Source organism: Ascidiella aspersa, chromosome 2 (assembly GCF_963924565.1).
Source record: "Ascidiella aspersa chromosome 2, kaAscAspe10.2, whole genome shotgun sequence".
Taxonomy (NCBI): domain Eukaryota; kingdom Metazoa; phylum Chordata; class Ascidiacea; order Phlebobranchia; family Ascidiidae; genus Ascidiella; species Ascidiella aspersa.
This window is the reverse complement of record NC_139448.1, coordinates 32,067,808-32,091,678: the sequence shown is the minus strand read 5'-3', so window position 1 is coordinate 32,091,678 and position 23,871 is coordinate 32,067,808. Positions and strand designations below refer to the sequence as shown.

The following is a 23,871-nucleotide window of genomic DNA, read 5'->3' as shown; positions in this document are numbered from 1 at the left end:
GATTGACAGCATCGCGGGCCACAATATTTCGTTGATGTACTTCGCGGGCCACAAAGCAGGCTATTTATGCGCCATGCGTGCCAGGAGCGATTAACGATTTTCATCAGGTCGGGGCATGAAATGACGACAAAAAGTATCGTCAAAAAGTTATTTGATAATTAGACCGGTGGCAAAATGGTTCGCGCGAAGCGCGAAAAAATTGCGTATTTGACAAAACAGAATACTGCATTTAAGCGTAGAATGTTTTTTAACTAGATATATTTGGCTAGAATAACCTTTAGCCACGGTGAAATCATGTAAAACAATACTTTCCAGAAGCCCTATATATTTCATCGTTCATTTACCTTAAAGTGGCAAACATAGTAATTTATATAGAGTCGCACTTTTTATGTTATGTTTATCGGTACATTAAAAAGTCGTAAAACAAAACGCAAATGTAACCTGCAAGTTCGCAAAACAACCATTTTTATAAAGTTCCATAAAGGACGGACTGCGACTTTCAAACCGGTCTAGCACATAAATTATTAGGCGTTCTTGCCATCCCTGGATTAAAACTTGATGGGCGATAGTAAACCAGTTAATTTATTTAATAATGTAACTAGGCCTATAACCAAACAATTGCAATATGCTTGCTGTTCGTTGGTAAGTTATATTTATTTGATTAAACCGTCAACTTTACCTATTACAATAATTCAATAGTGCTTCGCGGGCCACAAAAAATGATGTCGGGCCTGGGTTTGGACCACCCTACTCAATGGATTCAATCAAAATTTTATCAAATAGATTTTAACCCCCCCCAAAAAAAAAACAATTGTAAAAAAATGCTAAAATTATGTGAACAACGCCCGGTAGGTTTTCGTTTGTGATACGATGAGTCGTGAAGCTTTTTAAGGTGGGTTGTATACTACTTAATTAATAAGCAATTTAAATTTTGGTAGGGGCAAATAGAAGCCATATAGCCGGTCCGAAAGACACAACCTATGTTACAGATTATACGTAATAAAAAATGTTGGTAAAAGTTGACCGAGATGTTAAAAGGTTAAATCACTGCGATAAGGTATGGATATGTAAAGGCCAAATATACGACATTGGAAATTTACTTTGTAAGAATTTCCTTTGAAACTTTAAACATACATGATTGCGTTCTGACAGATTAAGGTCAAAATTGACAGACTACTTTTGCGTAAAACATACTTTCGGTGATGGATTTAACAATCCTGCTGACAATTTTTTGACGCGTTCGTTATGGTTCCATTCAGTTAAAGGACCATCTACGATTGAGTGTGAGCTCGAGACTTATATTTACTTATTCCAAATCAAAGGTGGAGATATATAACATAGAATTTAGCATTATAAATATAGGCCTAAAACAGAACAAAGCGCTAACAAATGTTCGTGTAAGTTTCAAACATAAAGATTAACGTAACTGAGAAAAATCCAATTTACATTTCTGACAGTCACGGTTAACAAATATCTTTAGCAAGGTAAATCGCAGAATTTATCAAAACAAAACATCCTTGATTAACCTTCGACATGAAACTGAATATTTAAGGGTTCACAATCACTTCAAAACTATCAAGTTAAACCCATACTTTCATGACAACCATTTTTATATTTTCTCTCAAAAAAGTAATTGCCAATGGATTCCATGAACCATTTAGGGTTACACGAAAAGGTTAAAGGGTACACTACCAACTTATAGTTTGTCCTAAGTACATACAACCGTAGCATTAGAACAGGGGGTCCCAACCTTTTTAAGATCTCGTACCACTTGGACGCTCTGTAGCGTCACGCGTACCACTTCTTGCAGAACAACTAACTTGATCGAATCTTATTTTTATGTATTTTAAGCTTACAACTAGCATTATTCAACGCTATTTGTAGCTTTTAAGCTATAAAACAGTAAATTATATCTTCAAGAGCAATCATTCGACATAATTAACGCCCACTTGTCCAACAGCGTCATTCTCGCTTTTTAAATCAACTGTGCTCCTTAATCCTACTCCTTTTGACAATTGACGTGGCGCGTATTTTGAAGATCGCATTGTTTCGAAACAATAGGAATAGTTACGTAACAATAAGAATGGGCTTCCCGGAATTTTTTTTTATGTAAACAAAACAGACAAACAAAATATAAAGTTGTGAATCCAGGGTTTTGGTGCAAAAAACTAGTGGTACGCGTACCACAGGTTGGGAACCCCTGCAAATAGAACCAATCGCCCCAAAGCGAAATTATAAACGTTGACGTTAGAGTTACATAATCTTGTTCAGCCAAATTTATTTGCTTATAAATGAGAATAGCCTACCTTGTTGTTGTATTTTCTCAGTGCATAAAGCAATCAACCACTATACGCAATATTGTTCACAAACTTTACTTTTATGGTTTCTTAAAAGTATAGGGGTTTGCTTTAAAAATAATTTAAACGACTGCCAAACTGTAAAGGGACTGCAAAAATGTTGGGAAACATCGCCCAAGAAAACCATTATATCGTCGCCATTCGGCTTATTAATTCAGGATTGCCACACAGTCAATTAAAAAAATTCAAAGACTTTTCCAAGAAAATTTATAGCCTTTTAAAGACCTAAAATAATACAGTTCAATGTTTGTCCTAAAATAATTCGAATGCCTCATGTCAATACAATAAAAAACAGTTAAAAAATTGTTCGAAAGACTTTCCAGGGTTCAAAGACTTAGCGGCAACCCTGTAATTCGAGTGTAAATTCAGTGTATTCGATTTGACTAGATCTTTGCACAGCAAAAAACGACCCACTCCCAATCAAATGGCTCATATTGTTAGCTTTCCACGCGTGGCATTCGGTGATCTACGCGATATGGCCAAGCTCACGGTCCAACCAAACGATCAAAGGTTCGATGACGTCACAGCGAAGTCGCGGCGCCAGAGGTTGTGACGTCACGTAACGCATGCCGAGCTGTACGGCGCGATGTTGGCTGCCTTGTAGCTTTTCCAGGTGTCCTCAACCGGGTTGTAGACCTCTGCAGTTTGCACGTCCACTCTGTTCACGTCCTGCCTGTGGTGATCACGTGAGACAGTCCATGATTACGTAACGTCGCCACATGATCATATGACTCTTGATGATTTCATGTGATAGTAGTTGTGAAAGTAAGTTATTGAGGTACCACTACCCCAGGTAGGCGCCACTACCCCTAGTTATTAAGGAACCACTGTCCTGGTGACCGCTTGATTATGCCGGTGTAATGACTTTTTTGTTTTATTCTAAATTATGTGCTTAACATTCTAAAAAAATATCATGAAGTCAGCTCAGAAATCCATAACACAAATTTACCTGCTATATAATATTATACTATGCAGAAACTAGGCCTTGATATACACTACAGACCACATACAGGTCAGCTTTGAGATGCAACAATTCATGGACGGTTGTATTATTTCTACAAACCATTATTTCCAATTGGTCCTAATCAAAAACTATACGACTGGAATGACATCAGTTTAAAATCAGATCGACAGCGATACCACCCTAATATCGGAAAATTAAATATACCATCATTTGGACACAGTTATTGGAGCTTGTCCTAGAATATCTGACATTTTTTTTAGAATCTGCACCTTTCTCTTTATGCGGACACAAAACTGACTATAGATGAAAAACTCACCCTCCAATCACGGTCAGCTTGCCGTCAAGGACACATGCAACAGGTCTGTTCCGGGCCAGGCTGAGGGACTGCAGCTGACACCACTGCTTCGACTCCGGGTTATACCTTTCAACTGTCGATAGGGCGTCGCCGTTATAACCGCCTGAGAAAATGGTTGAAAATATACATATAATTGTTCTGAAACGGCTTTCAATTTGCAAGGAATACATACGACATGCTAAATGCACGAAAAAGTTGAACTGGTGCCTAACAAATCAGCAAACAAAAATCCAAATGGGTTTACATAGCTTAGGTCGGTAATGTTCAGCCCGTGAAAGCGAATAAATCGTGGTTGTATTGTTATTTTAATGCATTACTATAAACTTTCGTTTGTCTATGGAACCATACTTGAGCCATAAGTATAGGTAAAAATATGTATAGAGCGTACCTAAACACAGAAAAAAGACATTACTCAAAAATACTGAAACAAGTTCAAAAAATTAAAAATATCCCCTAAAACAAGCAAATACCGATGGCGTAAATGCGGTCTTTGTGTGCGACGACGGCTAGACCGCTCCGGGCAACATTCAGGGAATTCACCTCATTCCATTGGCAGCAAACGGGGTCAAAACGAAGCACAGAGCTGAGGTGAGCTTTGCTGTTGCACCCTCCCACACAGTACAGCTGACCTGCGTTGTCAACAAGAAGGTCGGTTGGTTAGGGACGAATAATGAATGTAGATTGAAGTTGCATTGTTTCTTAACCCATAGGGCGCGATTTAAAATTGGATCACAATTTGATTTGGTCGGGTCGCCGACTTCAGTAATTCAAATGTCTAAATTTATTGAGACTGATTCTGAGCAGAATTTCTTCAAAATTTAAGTAAATTGCGAAGGCAGCACGAAGATATGGCTCACACTAATAAAATTCGAATTTATTTATGCTATTTGTCTTGTGTTTGTCCACTTACAAAAAGTTGAGTGACGATAATTGGGTCGCCGATTCTTCGCTGTTACAGTCAATGCGAAATATTTGGGTCGCCGTTGAAAAAGGTTTAGAAACACTGATGTATTTCAACAATAGTTGAACGCTATAGGGCAGGGATGTCCAGCCTGCGGCCCGCGGGCCACATTGCGGCCCGTCTGAAATTGATGTGCGGCCCGCTAGTCATTTTTACTCCCAAGTAGTATTTTAAACGATCAGTATTAGCCTAATTAAAACTATGATAAAATGTTGGACATCCCTGCAATAGGGGAATGGCGTTCTTTTTGCATTTTCTGACCGCGGTTCAGTTTTTTGTTAGGATTTTTCAACTTTTCACTTTATTGCAAACAGTGCACAAGAAGAACAAATCAATCTTAACTTTAGTAATGCACTCAAGTCACTGTATTTCTTTATTCGTTTTTAAGACCTGACAAATTACTTTGAGCTAAAGCCAGTTATGAACAAGTCAAAACCAGTTCATATGTAGGTTTGACCAAATAAAACGGTATGTTCGCTAAGCTTACATTTTGGAAGTTGCTCTGCAAAATTTGTAAAACATTGTTATTTTACAGAAAATTCGAACGAGTTGCCTATTTTAGCATGATTTTATGTCTTGACTTAGAATTAGGGATTTCAAAATAACTTTTTTGTAACTGTTGATATAGATTTGTCAACCATGGCGCAACTGTATTGGATGTACATTTGTAAAGCCCTCGTAAAAGGGCAATTAGGAAGTTGTAAAAAAGTTGCATTAGGTGATAACACAAAATCTAATATTGTAAAGCTTGGTCGTCACCCCGTAACACAGTAGCCCCGTGATAAGCTCGCTCGACGCTCATATTACAGATCCGACTCCACCTCTCCGAAGCTGGGTGGAATCGTTCACATGACGACAAGTATCCTGATTGGTTGCCGCCTCCGGTCACGTAGATGTAACCTTAAAAAACAAAAGTTCACTGGACATATACGAGTGTCAACATTGGAATGGTAAATTGATATAAAATATCAGCTATATACTCTATAAATATTGCAGTCTGGCGTTAACAGCACCACACACAACGCCCTTTTTATTTGGGTTGTCGTATTTTTATTACAAAAATAAAATACGTCGTTTTCACAAAGACCGATCTAAAACGAAAAAAATATAATAAATATAATACTATTTCACAATTGAATTCGTCGAGATTAGTTCACTTAATTCGCTTTACTCATCAGGTTGAGGAGTAAAGACACTTTTTATTTTTGGTTTCTTTAAATTTTTCTAAAATTGCTTTACGCGTCCTAATTGATCCTTGAATCCAAGTTTAGCTAACACTGCCCTAAGTCTATTCGTACCAAAGCAACATGAATCAATTTTCAAACAGTTTTTTAACCTATAGAACCCGGCCGATATCATGTTTTCGGACAGACACCGACACAAGATTTTTAATGTTGCTAACAACCGATACCGATTTTTTTTTACTTGAAATATAGTCAATTAACTGAAAAGAAAATCTAAAAAAAACAGTTTACCTTAACTACCTATATTTATTTACCTCTTATTTTGCATATTCATTTGACGTAATGCTAAACATTTAAAAATAATAAAATTCGTTTAGTTTTTAAGAAAAAATATATAACATTTCTGCAGTAAATATCGGCCAAAACATCACCCGAAAACTTACCGCTGCTGAAATATCGGTAAACGGCAAAATATCGGCCGATGTTATCGGTAAACCGATGTATGGGTCTATCTCTATTCTAAAAACCCTGTTGTCCTCCGTACCATTCAGCATGGCACTGGCTGCGTAGTGTCTCGCCTCAAGCATCGGCGCCAAGCTCCTCCAAGTTTCCGAGTCCTTGTTTCCTCCTGCGCATCTCAGTTCTTCCACGGAGGAGAGCGCGTTCACCATGTTCAAGTCCCGTCCTCCTCCCATAGCGATCACACGCTGTTCTTCCATCACGGCCGTTAGTCCGACTCTACGCTCCAACATCGGCTGAAAGAACATGGCTTAAAGGAGTTAGTTTACCGAAAAGCCATCCAGACTCACCGAATCTGTCGATCAAAAATCCAAGCTTTAAGGTGATGTTTTTTTTCGGCTTAAGGCCCCAAAGAAAATTAGAAAAACAAAATCGAGAAACACTTTCTACAAAGCACAAACCGATATGCTGCCAATATTGCACAGATTACTTTATCGTTTCTCAGGCAATTGTAGTTGTAAATGGGTGAATTATTATGAAGAAGGATAAAAAAAATGGAAAGAAAAATATACAGCAAATCCCGCTTCAGATGTGTTATTTAACTCATGCAGCCATGATACGTAGTTGGAAAACATTTAATTGCTATTCCACCTAACAATTTAAAGTTGTGGCCTTATCTGTTTCTAAATTCTGTACTACGCACGCAGACGTCCCGAGTCCGTCTCTTTGCAGTCCTTTTGTTAACCCCTACATCTGACTAAAACTTAACAAATTAACCGTTAAGCAACCCAACGTTTAAGAAGAAGAATACTTTTGGGATTGTAGCACAAGCTACAATGCAAATACTCACCGCCAGATTTTTCTCGATGCCGGCCATTGAACAAACGGTACATTCCTGCTCCGTCGCCAACCCGCCCAGCAAGATTAGGCGCGATGGATCGGAGGACACTGCAAAAAAAGTTGCATGAAAATACTTGCTTTGCGCCGAAGATAAGGCTAAGTCAACTTTGCAACAGTAATATATCAAGCTAAATTTCACGAAGCATTGAAAGCGCTTTTTTGTGTGTGACATCAATTTGTATTGTGATATCATCATGATACTTTTTTTATAGACTACGGTGGATAAAACCAAATGCTTTTGTTCAAAGCTCAGCCAATGATATAAGCATCAAATTAACAATATCCAACGATATCATCCTATATCTAACTCCATCTAAAGATATAGTGTAACCAACCGCAAAATAATGTGACGAACGAAACGAAGCTTCAAGAAAAATGATTTTAGATGTCTTATAATCTCAAATTGTAGTTAAAAGTAGCTAAAATGTCGCCATATATAGAATTGCAGGCTATTTGAAGACAGTAGTATGTGGGCAGCAGATTACCTGCGTTTGGGCCGACATCCAAAAATGCGTCAAGCAATATTTTCATGCAGGTTGGAGAACTGGTAACTAGTTGCTGCGGAAAAGAAAAACAAAAGGTTCGGAAAATTAAACACAGTTGTCTTTTTACAAAGAATATCAACAATTCTGATTTGTAAGCGTCATAGTATGTTTGCTTGCGTATTTCACTGTGTATGTATAATTGTATATGCCTTTTCGGCCTATTTTGTTGCATTAACGAATGCGAAGCGACTGATAATAAGTACAAATATTTTTTAATAATTTTTGCGGGAAGGCAATTTGAACAGTTTGCCGAAACATTAAATTACAATTACAAGAGGAGCTGTTTCTGAATATCATTATGCCAGGTTGCAACAGTTTATAAACCTCTTTGACGACCACGTTTCGCAGAAAGGCCTTGGGTAGCAAGCCGATGTTGACTTTGGCGAAGAGCCTCGGAAACACTTGGTCGTCCTCTGGTTCGTTTCGTTTCGTCCACTTCACCACGACGTAGTAGATTGCGTCCGCTGGGATCTAAATGCGAAACGCAGCGTCGGTGTGAGTTAGAAGACTGGTGTATTCGGGTTTACAGACTCGCTCTCAAAACAGTCGGTTCAACCTCTTTACGTATGGGGTTACGTATAGTTTTCATTTTATTCCGACATCGATAACCGTTATTTTTGGGAAAAAGTTTATTTTCGTAACTTGGGTAGCAATTGTTTTACACATGCAAATTGAGACTTTTATCTATTGTCCACACTACCGATTTCGTTACAGTCAGACAGACCTTATTGCTTAAATGGCCTTTTTGGGTGCAACACTATTTTCACAAAAAGTTGGATTTTTTGTGCGGGATCTTAGCTGAATGAAAACGAAAACAGAACCCAATCCCAACCAGACCACCTAAACAAGGCCACACACTCGGGATCATGCCTTTTAGAAGCCCTAAGTGCTCAGGACTTAGGTGCCCTATATCTGTGAAAATATGAACACAATAAACCGCGCAAGATATTATACATCATAAATATAGAGAGCCTAAATTTATTGCTTAAAAATAATAAGCAAAAATGTATTTCAACCAGGCCTTTTGAAGTCTGAGTCGTTTGACCAACTCGACTTGTTTCAATGAACACTGAGGCAACATTGAAAATTCGGCTATGAAAATTATTATTCTGCTCCTTCTCTCTTGGTACCCTAAGCACGTCCTTATTTTGCTTAAAGGTGAATCCAGTCCTGCACACAAACCTCGTCGCTTTTCAGATCTAAAATCTCGAGTGCGTCGTCAACGGTGACGCGGCAGAAATCGTCGTGACGCAGCAGTTGGCCAAGGTTCTGTTGCACAAGGGAAGCGGCCTTGCTCTCTACCTCCACCAGCTGGTAGCGTCGCGCGTAGGCTCGCAGTTTGAGGCAGTTGTCAGCATCCGCCTCACGGAGAAGCAGTTCTTCGCACGCATGCTTAAGACCTGCCCGGCCAAAAAATAACTTTTGGTAATAGTCATTTTTAAAACAACTGTAGTGTAATATAAGTGGATTGTAAAAAGTTCAAGCTACGTGGCCGTTAAGTCGGTGTCTACCAATGTAGAAATAACTCAAGTTGAAGTAAATAACAAAAAGTAAGACAAGTTTTAGTCGAAGTCTTTGCTATAACATGTTTACCCAGTGTTATTTTTTTGTTAATCCAGTGGTTCTCCACCTTCGTTGGATTGTCTAGGATAGGCCCTCGAGGGGTTTGACAAAGATAGCATAAAAATCGACAAGATAACGAACAATTTAATAACCAAAAATACTAGTAGAATGAGTAATTATTATGTTTATAACATTTGTTGCAGTGAATCAGTCGTGTTTCGCTTGTTTTCAATCAATGGTTATAACATAGCTTCAGTCAAAAATAGCGTTGTCTAATAGATATATGAGCGGCGTCAATTTTCGTCCCACAACCCTTCCCCTCCACCGAACTCGCAATAATACGAATGGAAACTTAAATCGTAACATTAGATGATTAAATATTTTTGCGTAACACCGGTTATTTTTCTTTTTGAAAAAACAGCCCAAATTTTCAAAAAGAGGCGACATCAGCCAAAATCAAACGGAAAGCAGACGCTAGAAATGAAAATAAAAATAAAACAAAAATATTTACTGTCCAGCTGCATGTACTCCGAGTCTTCCAGCACGTCAAACACACTGTCTGTATCCAGCGGGGGAATTTGTCCAGTGTAGATGAACTCGAGGACAAGGGCGACCCGGTATTCTGTGGTGTTGGTCAGATCAACCTCGTCGAAAAATTTTTCCTTCATCTAGTTTCGGCGATAAATCGACGACAAAAAAACTACAAGTATTAAAATGATAAAAAAATTGAAAGTTTATTTGCTTTGGTCAATTTGTACAGGATTATTAGCTGAATTAGATTGGCTCTGTTGCGACCCCGGTAGCAATAAATAAAACATAGAATTGCGCTTATTTAGTTTCGGCGATAAATCGACGATAAACAATTGTTAAGGTGATAACAGAAAATTAAAAGTGTATTTGCTTTGCTCAATTTGTACAAGATTATCAGCTTAATTAGCTTTGCTCTGTTGCGGACTGCGCTTGAAAACTGCGCTTTATTTAGTTTCGGCGATAAAAGGACGATACAAAAACACACGGAAAAACAAGAAATACTAAAATAATTTCAAAACTATTCGGTAGAAACACAAAATACCTCTGAACTAAAGAGATTGCGGAAGTAGGACGACACCATTCCAAGGACGCATTTGTGCACCGGAAATCTGGCTTCTTGCACTTTAAGAGTGACGTCGCAAAACAACTTAGCGCCCTTTCTGTCTCTGTATTGGATAAAATAGGCTTGCAAAACGCAACTAAGAAACATGCCTATTGCCCCATGGCCCATAAACTGTATATTTTGCAAATTTAACCTACATAACAAAAAGCTATACAAGTAAAAGTATATGATGCCGAGTAAATAGCAATCGTTGTGTGTAGATGTAAGGACTCCAAAAAAAACACGATTGGTATTCTTAGTAAAATAACGTTGCCTTTCGTATTTGTTTATTTTATTCATCATAATTTCGTTTTATTTTTATTTAATCAAAGGCTTTTTTGATATAACACATAGGCTACATTACTTGCCACAGCGAGGGTTTGGTTTGCTTCATATGCTGAATTAAACGTATTTGGGATTTAGATCGACACTTGTTAGTAAAAAAAGAAACAATGTAAAAAAAACACTTGACCTATCAATACAAAACTACATGTAAATAACATACTGGTTCAGCCCCTTTAAAATGCTTGAGCAGTGAGCAGCCGGTGTAGTTGACGCTGCGTCCATCGGATATTTCAGGGTCTTATAAACATTGTCCGAAAATTACCTGGATTACAACAGACGACAAACAATGTACAGTGGTATGACAAAACTAATAAACAATTGATGTCCGATAATGTCGAAGCCGACACCCGATGCCACTTCACCGGTATTCTTTTAGTATTGGTGCCAATTCGATACCACATTAATTTGGCAATTTTAAGCTATGAGGTTAACAACATGTTATACTTCTGAACAGTTAAATTTGAAATATTTTGCAAGCATAATAAGGATGTCATTCGCGGTATCGCAATAGAGTGTCAAGTACCGGCAATCCCTAAAATAAACTATACTCTTTTCATAGTAATAGTTTAAAAGGGGTTAGAAATATGGCCGGTACGATTTTAACGATTTTTGTTTTTCTTGCGGTAGGCTACTTATAACAGCTAAAACAAACTCTGTAAATGGCGCTACATTTACGTATGGGTTTCCGCGAAATTGCTTTAAAAAGTTGCCCACGCTAACAGGTTTCGAATTACGGATATAATTAACCGAGTGGTAAAATTAGTAAGAACTTTACTTTAAAGGCGCCTTGAGCACAACAAATGTTGCTAGTTAATGGATCAATTGGTTTATGTTTAATAGACAGCGGTATTGTCCCTGGGCCTATAGTGAAGATCAAGACTCGACATATCAATGATGCTACGGTTTTAAAACGATCGGTGTTTTAGAAAAAAAGTGTTCCACACAATTATTAATAATAATTATACGTGCACTGGCTGGTTCAGTAGTAAATACTCAATATTTGAGGCCAGTGCACAAAAAATACAGCGGATATTACCAAGGCGGCTTTCGGCGACGTATAATTATTATCAATAATTGTGTGAAACACTTTATTTTCTAAAACACCGATCGTTTTAAAACCGTAGCATCATTGATTTGTCGAGTCTTGACTATAGGCCCAGGGACAACACCGCTGTATATTAAACATTAACCAATCCGTACAACCATATGTTTATGGCAGCGTAGGTAGCCCACTATTGACAGACTGAAACATTTTAGGGCTAATGACCTAGCTTAAAGGGAGCAATACATCTTAAATTGTCAAGTCATATGGGTAAAAGTTATTGACATGCTAATTGTTGGTAAATGAGAAAGGTTTGCGCCGTAGAAATTTACTTTTTCTTAACTATATAGGAGGTATTACCCTGATACCAAGTAGATGTTTTTGCCAATTAACTTGCAATCTTACTGTATGTACTGCCGAAACCCTTCCTGATTTTTACAAGCTACGCGAATAGTTTAAAACAGATAACATTATTATACTCCCAGGTTGGAAAGTTTGGCCTGCGCGGGGGATTTATCCCCCGCGCAGTAGCACTTTCAGCCGCGGTCACAGCCGCGCATTTTATAGAAAATGTGTTCAGCCGCGCAAATCTGACTCGAGCAAACGCGCAAAACTTCAGCCGCGCAAACTTCTGTATGAAACTTAACAAGCACAAAAAAAATTGGCGGGCCGCATACTGAAGTTGCATAACATTTTTTAACGCTAGTTTATAAGACGTATATACAATAATGCATCAAATAGAATCACTTGCGAAACGCTGAAAACGCACAGTTCGGCGATTTGGTCACGCATCAGTGGACAACGGTCACGTGTTTAGTGACGTCAAATTAGGCAATTTCGAGTAATATTGCATATTAAATGCTATACTATCCAACTTTTTAAATATTTACCTGCGCACTGCGCCCGCACACCAACCAAAAATTGCGCAGTGATTCAAGTATTCTATGAACGCTGTAAGTTTAATATAAATTCGCAATTTACAACTTTCGGTAGCCTGATGGTTTATTTTCAGCCGCGCAAGTTCAAGTCGAAATTTTATTTTCAGCCGCGCATTTTTTCTACTGCAAAACATCTCCCCCGCGCAATATCCAAAGTTTCCAATCTGGTTATACTCCAATATAACATTGCATTGAATATTACCGTACCTTTTTCTAGATATGGCTTAGATATAGGATTCGGGCACTATAAGAACTGTTAGTATATCTGCTCAATCACAGAATCAGGTGTACAATTTGTCTAGAATGGCTACTTATGGGTCGTATTTTCAGCTGAACTTAACAGCTTTAGCAGTTCTGCAAATCTGTTATTTCACCTTGTCGGGTTTCCCCTTAGGTTATTTTAGGGGTGAAAGGTTAAACTATTAAGCGTGACCAAGAAAGATGTTACTATAGTTTTTAAATATATTGTTATATCAAAAATACTAAACAATTATTCCGCCTAAATTTTTGTATTTCTTTGACAAAAAATCAATACAGTTTGTTCCGTTACTAAATTCACAATAAGTTGATATTTCCGCATTTTTTCATTTCTAACAAGCTATTGCGCATGCGCACAAGCGCGCAAAGGAAAATGGCTGATTTGCGATTTGCCCGAAGCAAAATGTGGCAGACGTTTTGTACGATTGTTTCACGTGATAAACTATAAAAACAGCAGTTGTGCGAATCGAATAAAGTGCAAGCAAGTGTTTTGCGAATAAATATAGCATATTTGTTGATCCCCAAATCAGTATAATTGAACCTTAAATTTCAGATTGTTTAAGGCGTTTGTTTCCAAACTGTCGTTTGTGGTTTTCAATCGTCGGCTTTTTCTTGGATTGGTCAAACAAAGATTCTCTAAATCGTTTTTGCAATTTAGAAGATATCAAGGTATTACTTTTAGTTAATCATATTTTTTTTTTTCGGTTAACGGTTGTTCATATTAAACGTTATTTTACGTTTGTTAATTTAATGCTTTTTGATATTTTGGCAACATTTCAAGTCCATTAGTTCGCTATTGAAGATGAGAATGTTTTTAATATGCTTCCTGGATTGAGCTAGAATCACCATTCGATGCCCAGTCTGCATTCTTTGCACAACCGGAAATATTTTTTTTTTTTACACGACTGAATAAGTATTTTCACACCTAAATTACAGAAAGAAAGATTGTGGTTAATTTAAAACCTCCTGTGTCCAAATAAAGATATTGCACACCTACACACTTGAAAAATGGCACTATACAGCCAACATCTTTATGCATAAAGTACCATAAAATACAAACTGGTCCCATGTTATAAAGGCCGATGCTCTCTTTCAGTCACTCTACTGAAAGTATTGCACGTATCATTTCTCAGAACCACTCACCTCTTCAAAGCCTAAATACTATGCTTGTAAAGTATGTCCAGTACCTATAGCAAAAGTATTGATATAGAGACAACCCAACTAAAAAGGATGAAGGATCTCATCCAAATTGTGTGGCATTAACAATTGTTTTTTTAACAGTAAAAATTTTCAAGTGTCTTCAAAAGCACAGGTGTAGTTTATTTTTAAATTCTCTTATATGCAAATTCTTCTAACCAATGTGGAAAGTGTGGCTGATTCACTGGCTGGGTTTTTGTACCCCATTTTCCCAGATGTTAAACAATCTGGTGCATCTTTAACCCTAATGCAAAATCCGGTATAATTAAAAATTTTGATTTTCAGCCTGTCTGAAAAGTATGCCAGATCTTGATGGGATCTAGCGGGTGCACGGCTAAAAAAACTGGGGTAACCAGGTGCAACAAAGGTCAAAAGTGCACCCCACCATTAACAACATATGGGAAAACGGGGTGTATATGCATTTTCTGGAGGTGCAGGCCATATTTTTAATAGTGTGTGTCCAAATCTGCCATAATTTCCAGTGGCTTCTATATTAACTCTCCAATATAGTGTTAAATTTTGTTAACCCGTAGAAGGTTTACATTTTATCCTGTGTGTGGGCGACATTTCTGTTTGTGTGCCCACTAATCACAAGCCAGTGTGCATTATTGGACATGATTTATGAACAAGGCCATCAATTTTATTTTGTTAGTTGAGTTAATGACATCTGCTAATATTGCAGTTATTCATTGGATTTCAACGCTTACATTAGGTTTACATTCACACACAAAAAAACACAGATACATTTCTGAAAAACACTACTATGGACAGATTTGCTCAGTATAAAACAACACATCATAGATTTATGGAGAAAATGTTAGCTTTACCGTTCAGCCATGTGTTGGGGTATTTCAAATGTTTAAATTTTAAAGGGAAAATAAGAGCAATCAATACATATTTAAAACATAAAAAATAGTTGCCTAAATCTTCCAACTTTCAAGTAAACAATGGTATTTTAAATGACAACCTTGACAATTTTAAATAGAGTAATGACAGAAATATTTGCTGCATGCAAACATTGGTGAAACCTGAAGATTTGTTGTTAGTTGTTGTTTTGTTTTTAGTAGTTTTTTATAAAGGTTTTCCAAGGTCTCAAAATGGTTAACTAATTGTCTAGAATTTTAATGTATTTTTGTCAAGTACCTTAACGTAATGCAAATTGAAATGTAGTTTCCCTCTCAACGTTATTTGTACCACACAAACACTTTTTTTTCTTGGAATCCCTTTTTTCCCTTCATTTAGCTGATTGATTTACAAATCAGTAAAGTGATTGTTCATCAGTCAGAAAGAATTTTGCCATGAATTCGCCTGATACTCGTGATTATTTTGTATATCAGTGTACATTAGCAGGTAATATTTTCGCTTTGCCTTTATTTGCTAATCATGTTTTGTAAGTTTGTCTTTGTACTACTAAAGTATCAAGAAAATTGTCAGGTTCCTACCTGGGTAATAGTTAATTGGAAAAATATTCTTTGTAGGCCAGAGTAGCATACAACTTGTATCCCACTCAAACAGTGTATGTATATTACAAAGTCGCTTTTTCTAACTGTAGCTTGGATATTTGACTGACTTGGTAGCTTCATTGCTTTAGAAGTTGTTGTAATCAGGGCACACTTTAACTTAAAACCAATCTTCTAATTTAAAAGGTAAAAAATGCATTTGGCTAAGGTTATGAAAGGTGTATTTTGTTAAGACTTGGCTTGCATCTGATTATCACATTGTATTTATCTTATCTGTCATAAGCAGCGCATCTTGTAAGGAAAACAGCAAGAGATCCACTCTTTCATTTTATGTTGTTTCTAAAGCAGGAACTATTCATAATTCACCTTGATTTTTCGATTCATGCACAGAAATATCATAGTTGTGTTCCCGACACCACAAATTATAGTCTTGGTAATATAAATTCACTGTAATTTTTGTTGTGTGTACCCCAGAGTTCTGTTTGCATATTCTTATATTACTGGGCTTTGGCAATTTTCTGGGTTGTTACCTTAAAAGGAAAAAGTATATCAAGTAAATAGTATTTATGGTGTTTATTTTTGCACTTATTTGGGATTAGAACCCCTTTTTGTTTTGGACCAATAATGATAAATAAGAACCAACTGTCTCAACAAATCCACATCTAGAGGTTATTGTCAGTCTAACAGAATGAGAAACATAAGGTATTTTAATTAAGTTAGCTATATAGTGCACATAGGTATTTCTATTCCATCTTGAAAAATTTGGTGCACACAAGCATTTAGAAGGAATCAAAATTTAAGTTTGATGAAAGTTGATCAGTAGTTTTTTTAATGGAAAGCAAAAAATAGGTTGTAAGATATAAAGTTTTTTTGTTTGTAAATCAAAGGCTTCTAGATTACTTGATCGTTTTTATACAATTTGGAAACATTTACCAGGTTGCCATGCTAAACCATTTCACATTTTAAGGAAAACCTATCCTCCTTTAAGTTTACTTACCTTATTTCCCATAATTGTGAAAAGCTAATTAGGTGATTAAAGCTTTACAAAGGAATTTCACTGTGTTGTATGCTACCGTTATTTGGTATGTGTTATTCCGATCTTATTCCACAAATGTTCAGGACTGCTTGATGTAATTCTGTCTGTCGAAGAACAAATCAAAACACAGAAAAAAGCATTTCTATAAACCACGCCTCACTTCTTCAAACAATCAGCAGTTCTTAAGTTTCATTCGTTTTCTTAAATTAATAGTTGCTGCCTAATCCAAATTGATGGTTGATTGTTTTTGGAAAATTTACTGTATAATTTTAGTTGGCGTCATTGAAGAATAAGATTGTTCAAAATTACTTTTTTTGATCATATTTAAATGTAGTTTTACCTGAATCGCAATCTACAAATCTTAGTGGTTTTAGTGCAAATAATAAGCTTTTTGGAAATCTCTGGAAATTCGCTCTTTAGGAAAACTTCTAACAATTTAGTCAAGATTTTAATGTATAATTTTGAGGCTTAAGTAAACTGCAAAGGATCAAAAAAACATCTTGCTCGAGTTTTGGATGGAGAAGTGCTTCTGGTAAAAGCCAAACAGCTTCTTGTTTTAATCTTCTTACGCTAGCTTAACACTAACCGCCCCCTTGCTTTTATATACCTAGCTCAATTTTGTGTTCGACAGAGTGAAAATAAAAGATGGATCGTTATGGTGCTCCCCGCTTTCGGGGCTCTTCGAATGCTGGCTACGGTCGACAGGGCCCGGGCAATAGATCCGGCCTTCTTGGTGCCGTTCCGTCCAGACCCGGCCAGCAAGCCCACCGCCCCCAATCTATTCTCAAACACAGCCGAGGAGGTGAATGGCAAGGCGGAAGAGACGGCATCCTCGGAGCTCCTCCTCCTAAACCTGGATCGAGGGATACTTATGGTGGAGGTCGAGGAGGTGCATCCTGGGATGAGCGTAGGATCAAACCGAGCGATGGTGGACGAAAGTCCGACGAAGTCTCTCAGCTCATGAAGAGTCTCGGTCTCTCGCAAGCAGACATACAAAAGCTTAGTCAAATGCCCGATCACGAAATCAATGTCAACAATCTGGCAAAGGCAATTGGCGACCTGAAAAAGGGTGGTCAGCCCCAGTATTCTGGCGCGAATGCCAAAACAAGAAGCTCCTCGATGTACGATCCCTCGCATCCAACCGATGACGAGTATGACTCGCACAACCAACGTGGTCGTTACCAAAACGAACCTCGCTCCCAATACCAGCGTGGTGGTGGTGGTGGTAACGGATCTGGTGGTATTCTCGGCGAAGCCCCCTATTCGCGTAGTGGTGAAGGCTCTTATAACAAAGACCGCCCTGGCTCTAATTATAAACCTGTAGGTGCAGGAAGGGGTCCTCCCTTGATGAGGAAACCTGGTCTCCGCGATGATGATTCTTATGACAGACGTGAGCAACGGAGTGTTGACCGCGATGATTTTTACTCCCGTGACGACAGAGACCGTTCACACGGTCGCAATAACTCAGATCAGTACAGCCAGTCTAGGAATGAATCGTTTAGAACTAAACGAATTGTCGAAGAAATAAATGACGACCGTCAGGTAAGATTATTTTCCAGGTAACTTTTTATAACGTTTCTATCTTGTCTCTACTCCAGCGTTGCACATCTGCACTCTCATTCCCTCGAATCATTCTGCTACAAGGGACGCCTATCTGACAAAACACCTTGTAGCATTGCTGTAAAAACAGATCCTGTCAACATATTCATCATTGAATGTGTGGTGTCTATTGTTGTCCTCGTTCCCCTTGTGTCTAAAAAATCACACATGACTTATGTTTAAGTGTAACTTTATATATGATATGGGAGACATTACACAATGATCATTATATGGGTCTAATTAGGTCTCATTATCTATCGTATTTTGCCCTTGTACTTACCAGCCAAACCAACTTCTTCCTAGTTTAAAATTGCACCAACTGATCTTATATGTTTGTGTGCATAGGGTCCAGGTTATGGCAGATCACAGAGAGTGGAGCCAAATAGAAAGCCATTGCCACAGGTTGGTACAATTTATCACTGTAATTAGTGTTTTAAAAAACTTCCATGTTGAAAAATTCAAATCATTGTAATCTAACTTCATGTTTAACAAAAATGTAAAACATTTGACCTCTTATAAAGTTGACATATTTTTACTCTTGTTTGTATGTTGAAATTAAACGATCATAACAGCCTGAATATAAAGCAGTGCCAAATGTTTAACATGTGTATTGTATGCTTTTATCAGAGGCCGGCACAGAGAGGATTGTTGCAGGCTCCGGACAGTAGATCGGGAGGATCGCACCAAGATGGCCACTCGGTGAAAAGACCTCGCTGGGACCGCGATGACGAACCATTTGGTGGGCTACTTGGTATGTTTTTGTACAGTTTAAATAACTGACCAAGTCCGAATAATACCTTACATGTCACTACTTTAAAATGTAAATGTTTTTTGTGGCAGAAAAATTGGATTAAAATCAATAGTAGTCTGTTTTTTGCTTTTCAAATTATAAGTTAGACATTAATGCAAAATTTCTAAATTTATTGGGCTTGTTGCCAATGTTTAATTTATTTATACTCTGCCTTCTATCATTATGCAATTTAAAACTTTACCAAACAAAGCCTTGTATTACTATAGGAAACCCACTCCAGCCGAATGCACGTGGCTTGGAAAATCTGGCAGCAGCTGTTGTCCGTTCACCCTCTTCGTCATTGTCTATTGCTCAAGCTGCCTCTGTGCTGAATCCACTTTTAATGGTAAAACTTTTTACAAACCCTTACTATACAAAAATGCAAATAAGAAATAATATTGTACAATGCTGAGCACTATAAGCAGCACTGCAATTAATCGTGAAAATCTCATTTGTGTTACTACAAAAACGGGAGCATAATATGTGAAATTTAGGTTTGTTTGCATTTCAAATTAGATGTGGTTCAATATGTTCTAATTGCTTTAGAGTAGTCATGAACAGCCTTCTTTCTACCAAATTAAATAAAAAATACAACAGCTTAACCTAGAACTGCTGCTGTGTGTAATACCTGATGGTGATAACAGTGGTTTGATTATTTACAGCAAGCTCAACAGGCAGACCCAGCAGTCCTGGAAGTTCAGTTACAAGCAATCAAAGTGCTGCAGGCCGAAGCTTTAAAACAGCAAACAACTTCTCTGCTTGAAAAGACAGGTTAATTTTGCACTTTTAGTTTTTTTACATAATTAAAGTTACTTGTATATATAGTTAATTGATTGCTCAACTAGCGCAAACTGGTTGCGAAAAATCTACAATAATTTACAAGGTTTTAATGAAAATGGTAAAGTAAAAGGTGGATATCAAATAAAAACATGCCTTTAAGGTTCACAACTAAGGGTGGGCGATGACATTTTCTATTATGCACGTTTATGTTTTTCTTTAATAGGTAATTTAACCGAAAATTTTTATTACATGCCAAGGTTTACATACCACCATTGCAACTAGGCTTTAGTTACATTTCATTGTTGAAATTAGAGTTAGACCAATATATCGGTTTACCGATATAATCGGCCGATATTTGGCTTCTACCGATATATCGGTAAATGTAGGCCAGTACTTTTGCCTATATTTTAGTACAAAAATATGATATAATTTTTCCTGTACAACTAACAACTTAGCAATTTTTTTTATTTTATTTTGGTTTTAGCATCACACCAAATTAATATGCAAAATAATTGTTTAATAATTAATAAAGGAACTAAAACATTATTAGGATTTTATTTTCAATTAATTCAAGTTTTGAACACTTCCCAGGTATATAAAAAAATGGATATCGGTCAACCTCTAGTCGTAATCAAATATCCAATTAAGTGTACTTGTTACGAAAATTGTCAGTTGTTATATAGATCTTAAAAATGCAGAAGCAACATAGATTTATTTCTAATATAGTGATAGCCTGTAATACAGTAGATTCATTTGTTCAATAAATACTGTTGTACAGCACCCAAACCAATACACCCGAACAGCCGTCCAATGTCCAAAACAGAAAAGTTCGATCGGCGTGATGAAGAGGCAAGAAGAAATGCAAAAAAAGAGGTTGGTATTTACAGTGCATGTATGAATCTAATACCATTACAGTGTTTGTCTCTCCACCTATTCATACTGCGTTGTTTATGCTATTTATGTTGTAAATAAATCATCTGGCTTGTGACAAAGCAGAACGCAATAGCATTGATAAAGATATGTTAGTCATCAAGTTTCGAGAAACTTTGGTTCTGAAATGTATTGTCTGCTGCTTATGTTAAACTACTGAACGTAATCCAATGAAACTAGGGCTTAGGAACCTAGTCTAAAAAAACTTATTGATAACAAAATTATTATGCAAATTAATTCTGTGTTTCACATGAAAGTAATGGCCATTTCATTTCAGAAAATTAATTTTACATTTTCAAGTCTTTTTTTCTTAAGACGTTAAAAATCTAATCCTTTTTAAATTAACTATTTTATTACATCAAAGTGAGATTGTAAATAAAATAGACGTAGTTAGAATATCAAAGCCCATACAGAATTAGGTATCATTTTGAACGTTTCGAATAAATCTTTATTCATTTTCAACATGTTGCTTCTGTATGGGCTTTGATATTCTTATTACGTCTTACTACAACCTCCAACCATTATGCTCCTAAAATAAAATAGATTTTGATTACTTCTAATTTAAAATACTGATGAGATCCATTTAAAGTGTTTCGTAAATGACGCACAAGAATAATGTTGTACTTAAGATATGTGTATGTTTGGTGGGCGTCAAATGGTAAAACACAAATTTCACATCTTTGAACTAGATTTTGATTGTAATATTATTTCAGAGTATAGTCTCTGTCAAGTTTATACATAGTCTAATTCTCATCGTCGTAATCGCAGGCCGACGAGATGCGCGCTATGGGTTGTCGCGTTCTCTACATGCGATTCAAGTCTTCTCGCATTCAGGAGGCAGACCTTCGTCAGTTGGCGGCTGCGTTCGGTCGTGTGACCAACGTCCTAATCATCAGAGCCAAGGTTCCCAATGGATTCAATCAGGTACATACCCGACACCGTTTATTTGCGTTCAAGATAATTGTGTGTTTATCCTGTGGGTGGTATTTGTCTGTTAAATTGCTCTCTAAACCCAATGTTTCTATGCTAATGATTGAAATAAATCGCAGCACAGCATGTAGCTTGGCAATTAAGCATGCCATTTGCCATACGTTTCCACACAAAGTCGTATTAAACTAATTTACATTTACTATTTAGAGTTAATCACCAGTGCTTCGCCCACTGGGTTATGTCACAATGTTGCAATGTAAGGTATTAATCAGTGTTTTTTGATTGTTGACATTTTTCTTAAAAACTGATATTAAGATTATTAATTACTTTATCATGATTGGCGGTAAACTTGTGAATAATTTGACTGGCTGGGTAATAAATTAGCCTTAAACCTATTTACAAGAAAGTCTGTCTTGACCGTTATTGCCCCGCTGATTCCATGTAACGATAGATATCCATACACCGTTTGAAACAATGTTAACTAAAAATGTTGCCTAACGGGATAACGGTGCCGTGCAAAGCCAACGCCTTAAAAATGCTTTTGTTACTAAAGCCTCCTTAGTGCGATGCTATCTTACGATAGTAACTAACGAACTCTATTTACAAACAAACAATGCCGAGAGATTCCAGGTTTAAAAGGTGCGGAATGCCGATAGCCGGAGGGAATCCTAAATTTGTGTTGTTACATCATCGTATTTCAGTGTTGCACACAAACCTAACGCAAGATGGCAGCAGGCAGAATTTGGTCAGCTTACATCCACCTTACAATGTTGGCTATATTTTTAAAATCCATCTTTCAAGCTCCTTTTCCACCCTCTCACCATATCCGATTTAAAATGAGTGAGCCTTTAGTTCCTTTTGCACAGCAGCCTGTTAGTGAAAACGAAGCCTTCTCTGTAGTTTAAGCGGCCAAGGAAACTGCCAAATTGGGTCGCCCACCAGTTGGATGTGTTTGTTGTTATCTCTTAAGTCTTAATATTCCGGAAGCGCGTTTAGCGTGGTATGTGCCGCGTAGAATAAATCACCAACCCAATGCACTGCCGCGAGCGTCTTCATTGTTATGGGCATATTTTCTCAGTGCACGCTCAATTTCGTGCATCCGCGCTAAATTAAAATCCTCTATGAGCTAATTAGTTTTATGGTTGGTTGCTGTCAGGATATTGTGACTGATAGCGAATTGCTTGCTCGTTCAAGTATCTTAAAAGAGTCGCTTGTCGTGAAGGACAGGGTAAATGGGTATGGCCGTTTTGTCTTTTTATAATTGCCTTTATTTCAACTTGGCCACACCCAACAAAAACTTGTACAATATTTTGGTTGCAAGTCAAACTTCGACATTGAACGAAAAATAAACACTTGACTGGTCTTCTGTTACTGACTAGTAATTGAGGTCGACATTTAACTTGCAACGATCAAGGTGGTTTGCAATATCACATACTCTAATTATAGAAATTATAACATTGAACAAGTGTTATTTTTAAGGATGTCCGAAAACAAAGTGTAAATACGCAATTGTTAGCCGTGCTGGCAACAAATAATCATGCCAACTCACAAGTAGTACCCAAAGAGCGTAATTCCCTAATATACTAAACCTAAAAGTTACCACCAACCTCATTCTAACTGCTCGTCCCCAAAACGCAGCGGTTTAGCACCTAGGTTCAAACTATGCCATCTTAACGCTACTTTTGCCGTTTCGTACGCAGGCCTTCATGGAGATGCAGCAGTCGGATTGCGCGGCCGCTATGGTGGAACACTACAAGGCAAAACAGCCTGTCGTGCTGGGTTGCAGCGTGCTCGTGGACCGCTCCAACTACAGGGACCTTACACTGCGAGAGTCTGTAAGTCCGAAAACTTCGGCGTTTGTTTGAATTTTAGACGAATAACGCATTCCTCAAATAGGCTGTGGATTCACGAAATTATACTTTTTGACTATTTTTGATCGTTTTTATACAAAATTGGGCCAAACGCCTTGTCGGGTTTTTAGGCATACCGTTGTGATGATATTGCATGTATTGTTTACCTCACTAATTGTCGGATAACCCTTTCCATTATGACAGCCTGTAATTTAAATACTAACGCAGAGCTGGTTAGTTAAGGTACAGTTCAAGTTGCAATATACATATCGACACGCTCATAACCAAATTGCCCA

The 23,871-nt window shown here is 37.3% G+C and overlaps 2 protein-coding genes across 2 annotated transcripts in view; one reads left to right on the top strand and one right to left on the bottom strand.

Annotated features, from left to right (window-relative positions):
- Positions 1–1,250: 1,250 nt before the first annotated feature.
- On the bottom strand, positions 1,251–9,956 carry LOC146164950 (kelch-like protein 7). Its single transcript, XM_083380887.1, has 10 exons — positions 9,800–9,956; positions 8,908–9,125; positions 8,050–8,196; positions 7,666–7,738; positions 7,131–7,228; positions 6,366–6,576; positions 5,397–5,537; positions 4,147–4,305; positions 3,638–3,779; positions 1,251–3,030 (listed from the first exon to the last, which is right to left on the bottom strand). The coding sequence occupies exons 1-10, from the start codon at positions 9,954–9,956 to the stop codon at positions 2,913–2,915; spliced, it is 1,464 nt and encodes a 487-aa protein (XP_083237013.1). The 3' UTR covers positions 1,251–2,912.
- A 5,414-nt stretch (positions 9,957–15,370) lies between these two features.
- LOC146164949 (uncharacterized) overlaps positions 15,371–23,871 on the top strand; it is a 35,402-nt gene continuing 26,901 nt past the window's right edge. The window contains exons 1-8 of the mRNA XM_083380886.1: positions 15,371–18,238; positions 18,641–18,697; positions 18,923–19,046; positions 19,313–19,431; positions 19,748–19,856; positions 20,644–20,738; positions 21,564–21,719; positions 23,426–23,560. Of these exons, the coding sequence (XP_083237012.1) occupies positions 17,342–18,238; positions 18,641–18,697; positions 18,923–19,046; positions 19,313–19,431; positions 19,748–19,856; positions 20,644–20,738; positions 21,564–21,719; positions 23,426–23,560 (1,692 nt within the window). The 5' untranslated portion in view covers positions 15,371–17,341. The remainder of the gene's footprint in view (positions 18,239–18,640; positions 18,698–18,922; positions 19,047–19,312; positions 19,432–19,747; positions 19,857–20,643; positions 20,739–21,563; positions 21,720–23,425; positions 23,561–23,871) is intronic.

Bases quoted from the DNA above. Each gene is read 5' to 3' on its own strand.
- LOC146164950 (XM_083380887.1), bottom strand. From the start codon at position 9,956: ATGAAGGAAAAATTTTTCGACGAGGTTGATCTGACCAACACCACAGAA. The intron at 7,229-7,665 runs GTAATCTGCTGC...CTTTTTTTGCAG, and splicing joins GGATGTCGGCCCAAACGCAG to TGTCCTCCGATCCATCGCGC. The intron at 5,538-6,365 runs GTACGGAGGACA...TTGTTTTTTAAG, and splicing joins AGCCAGTGCCATGCTGAATG to GTTACATCTACGTGACCGGA.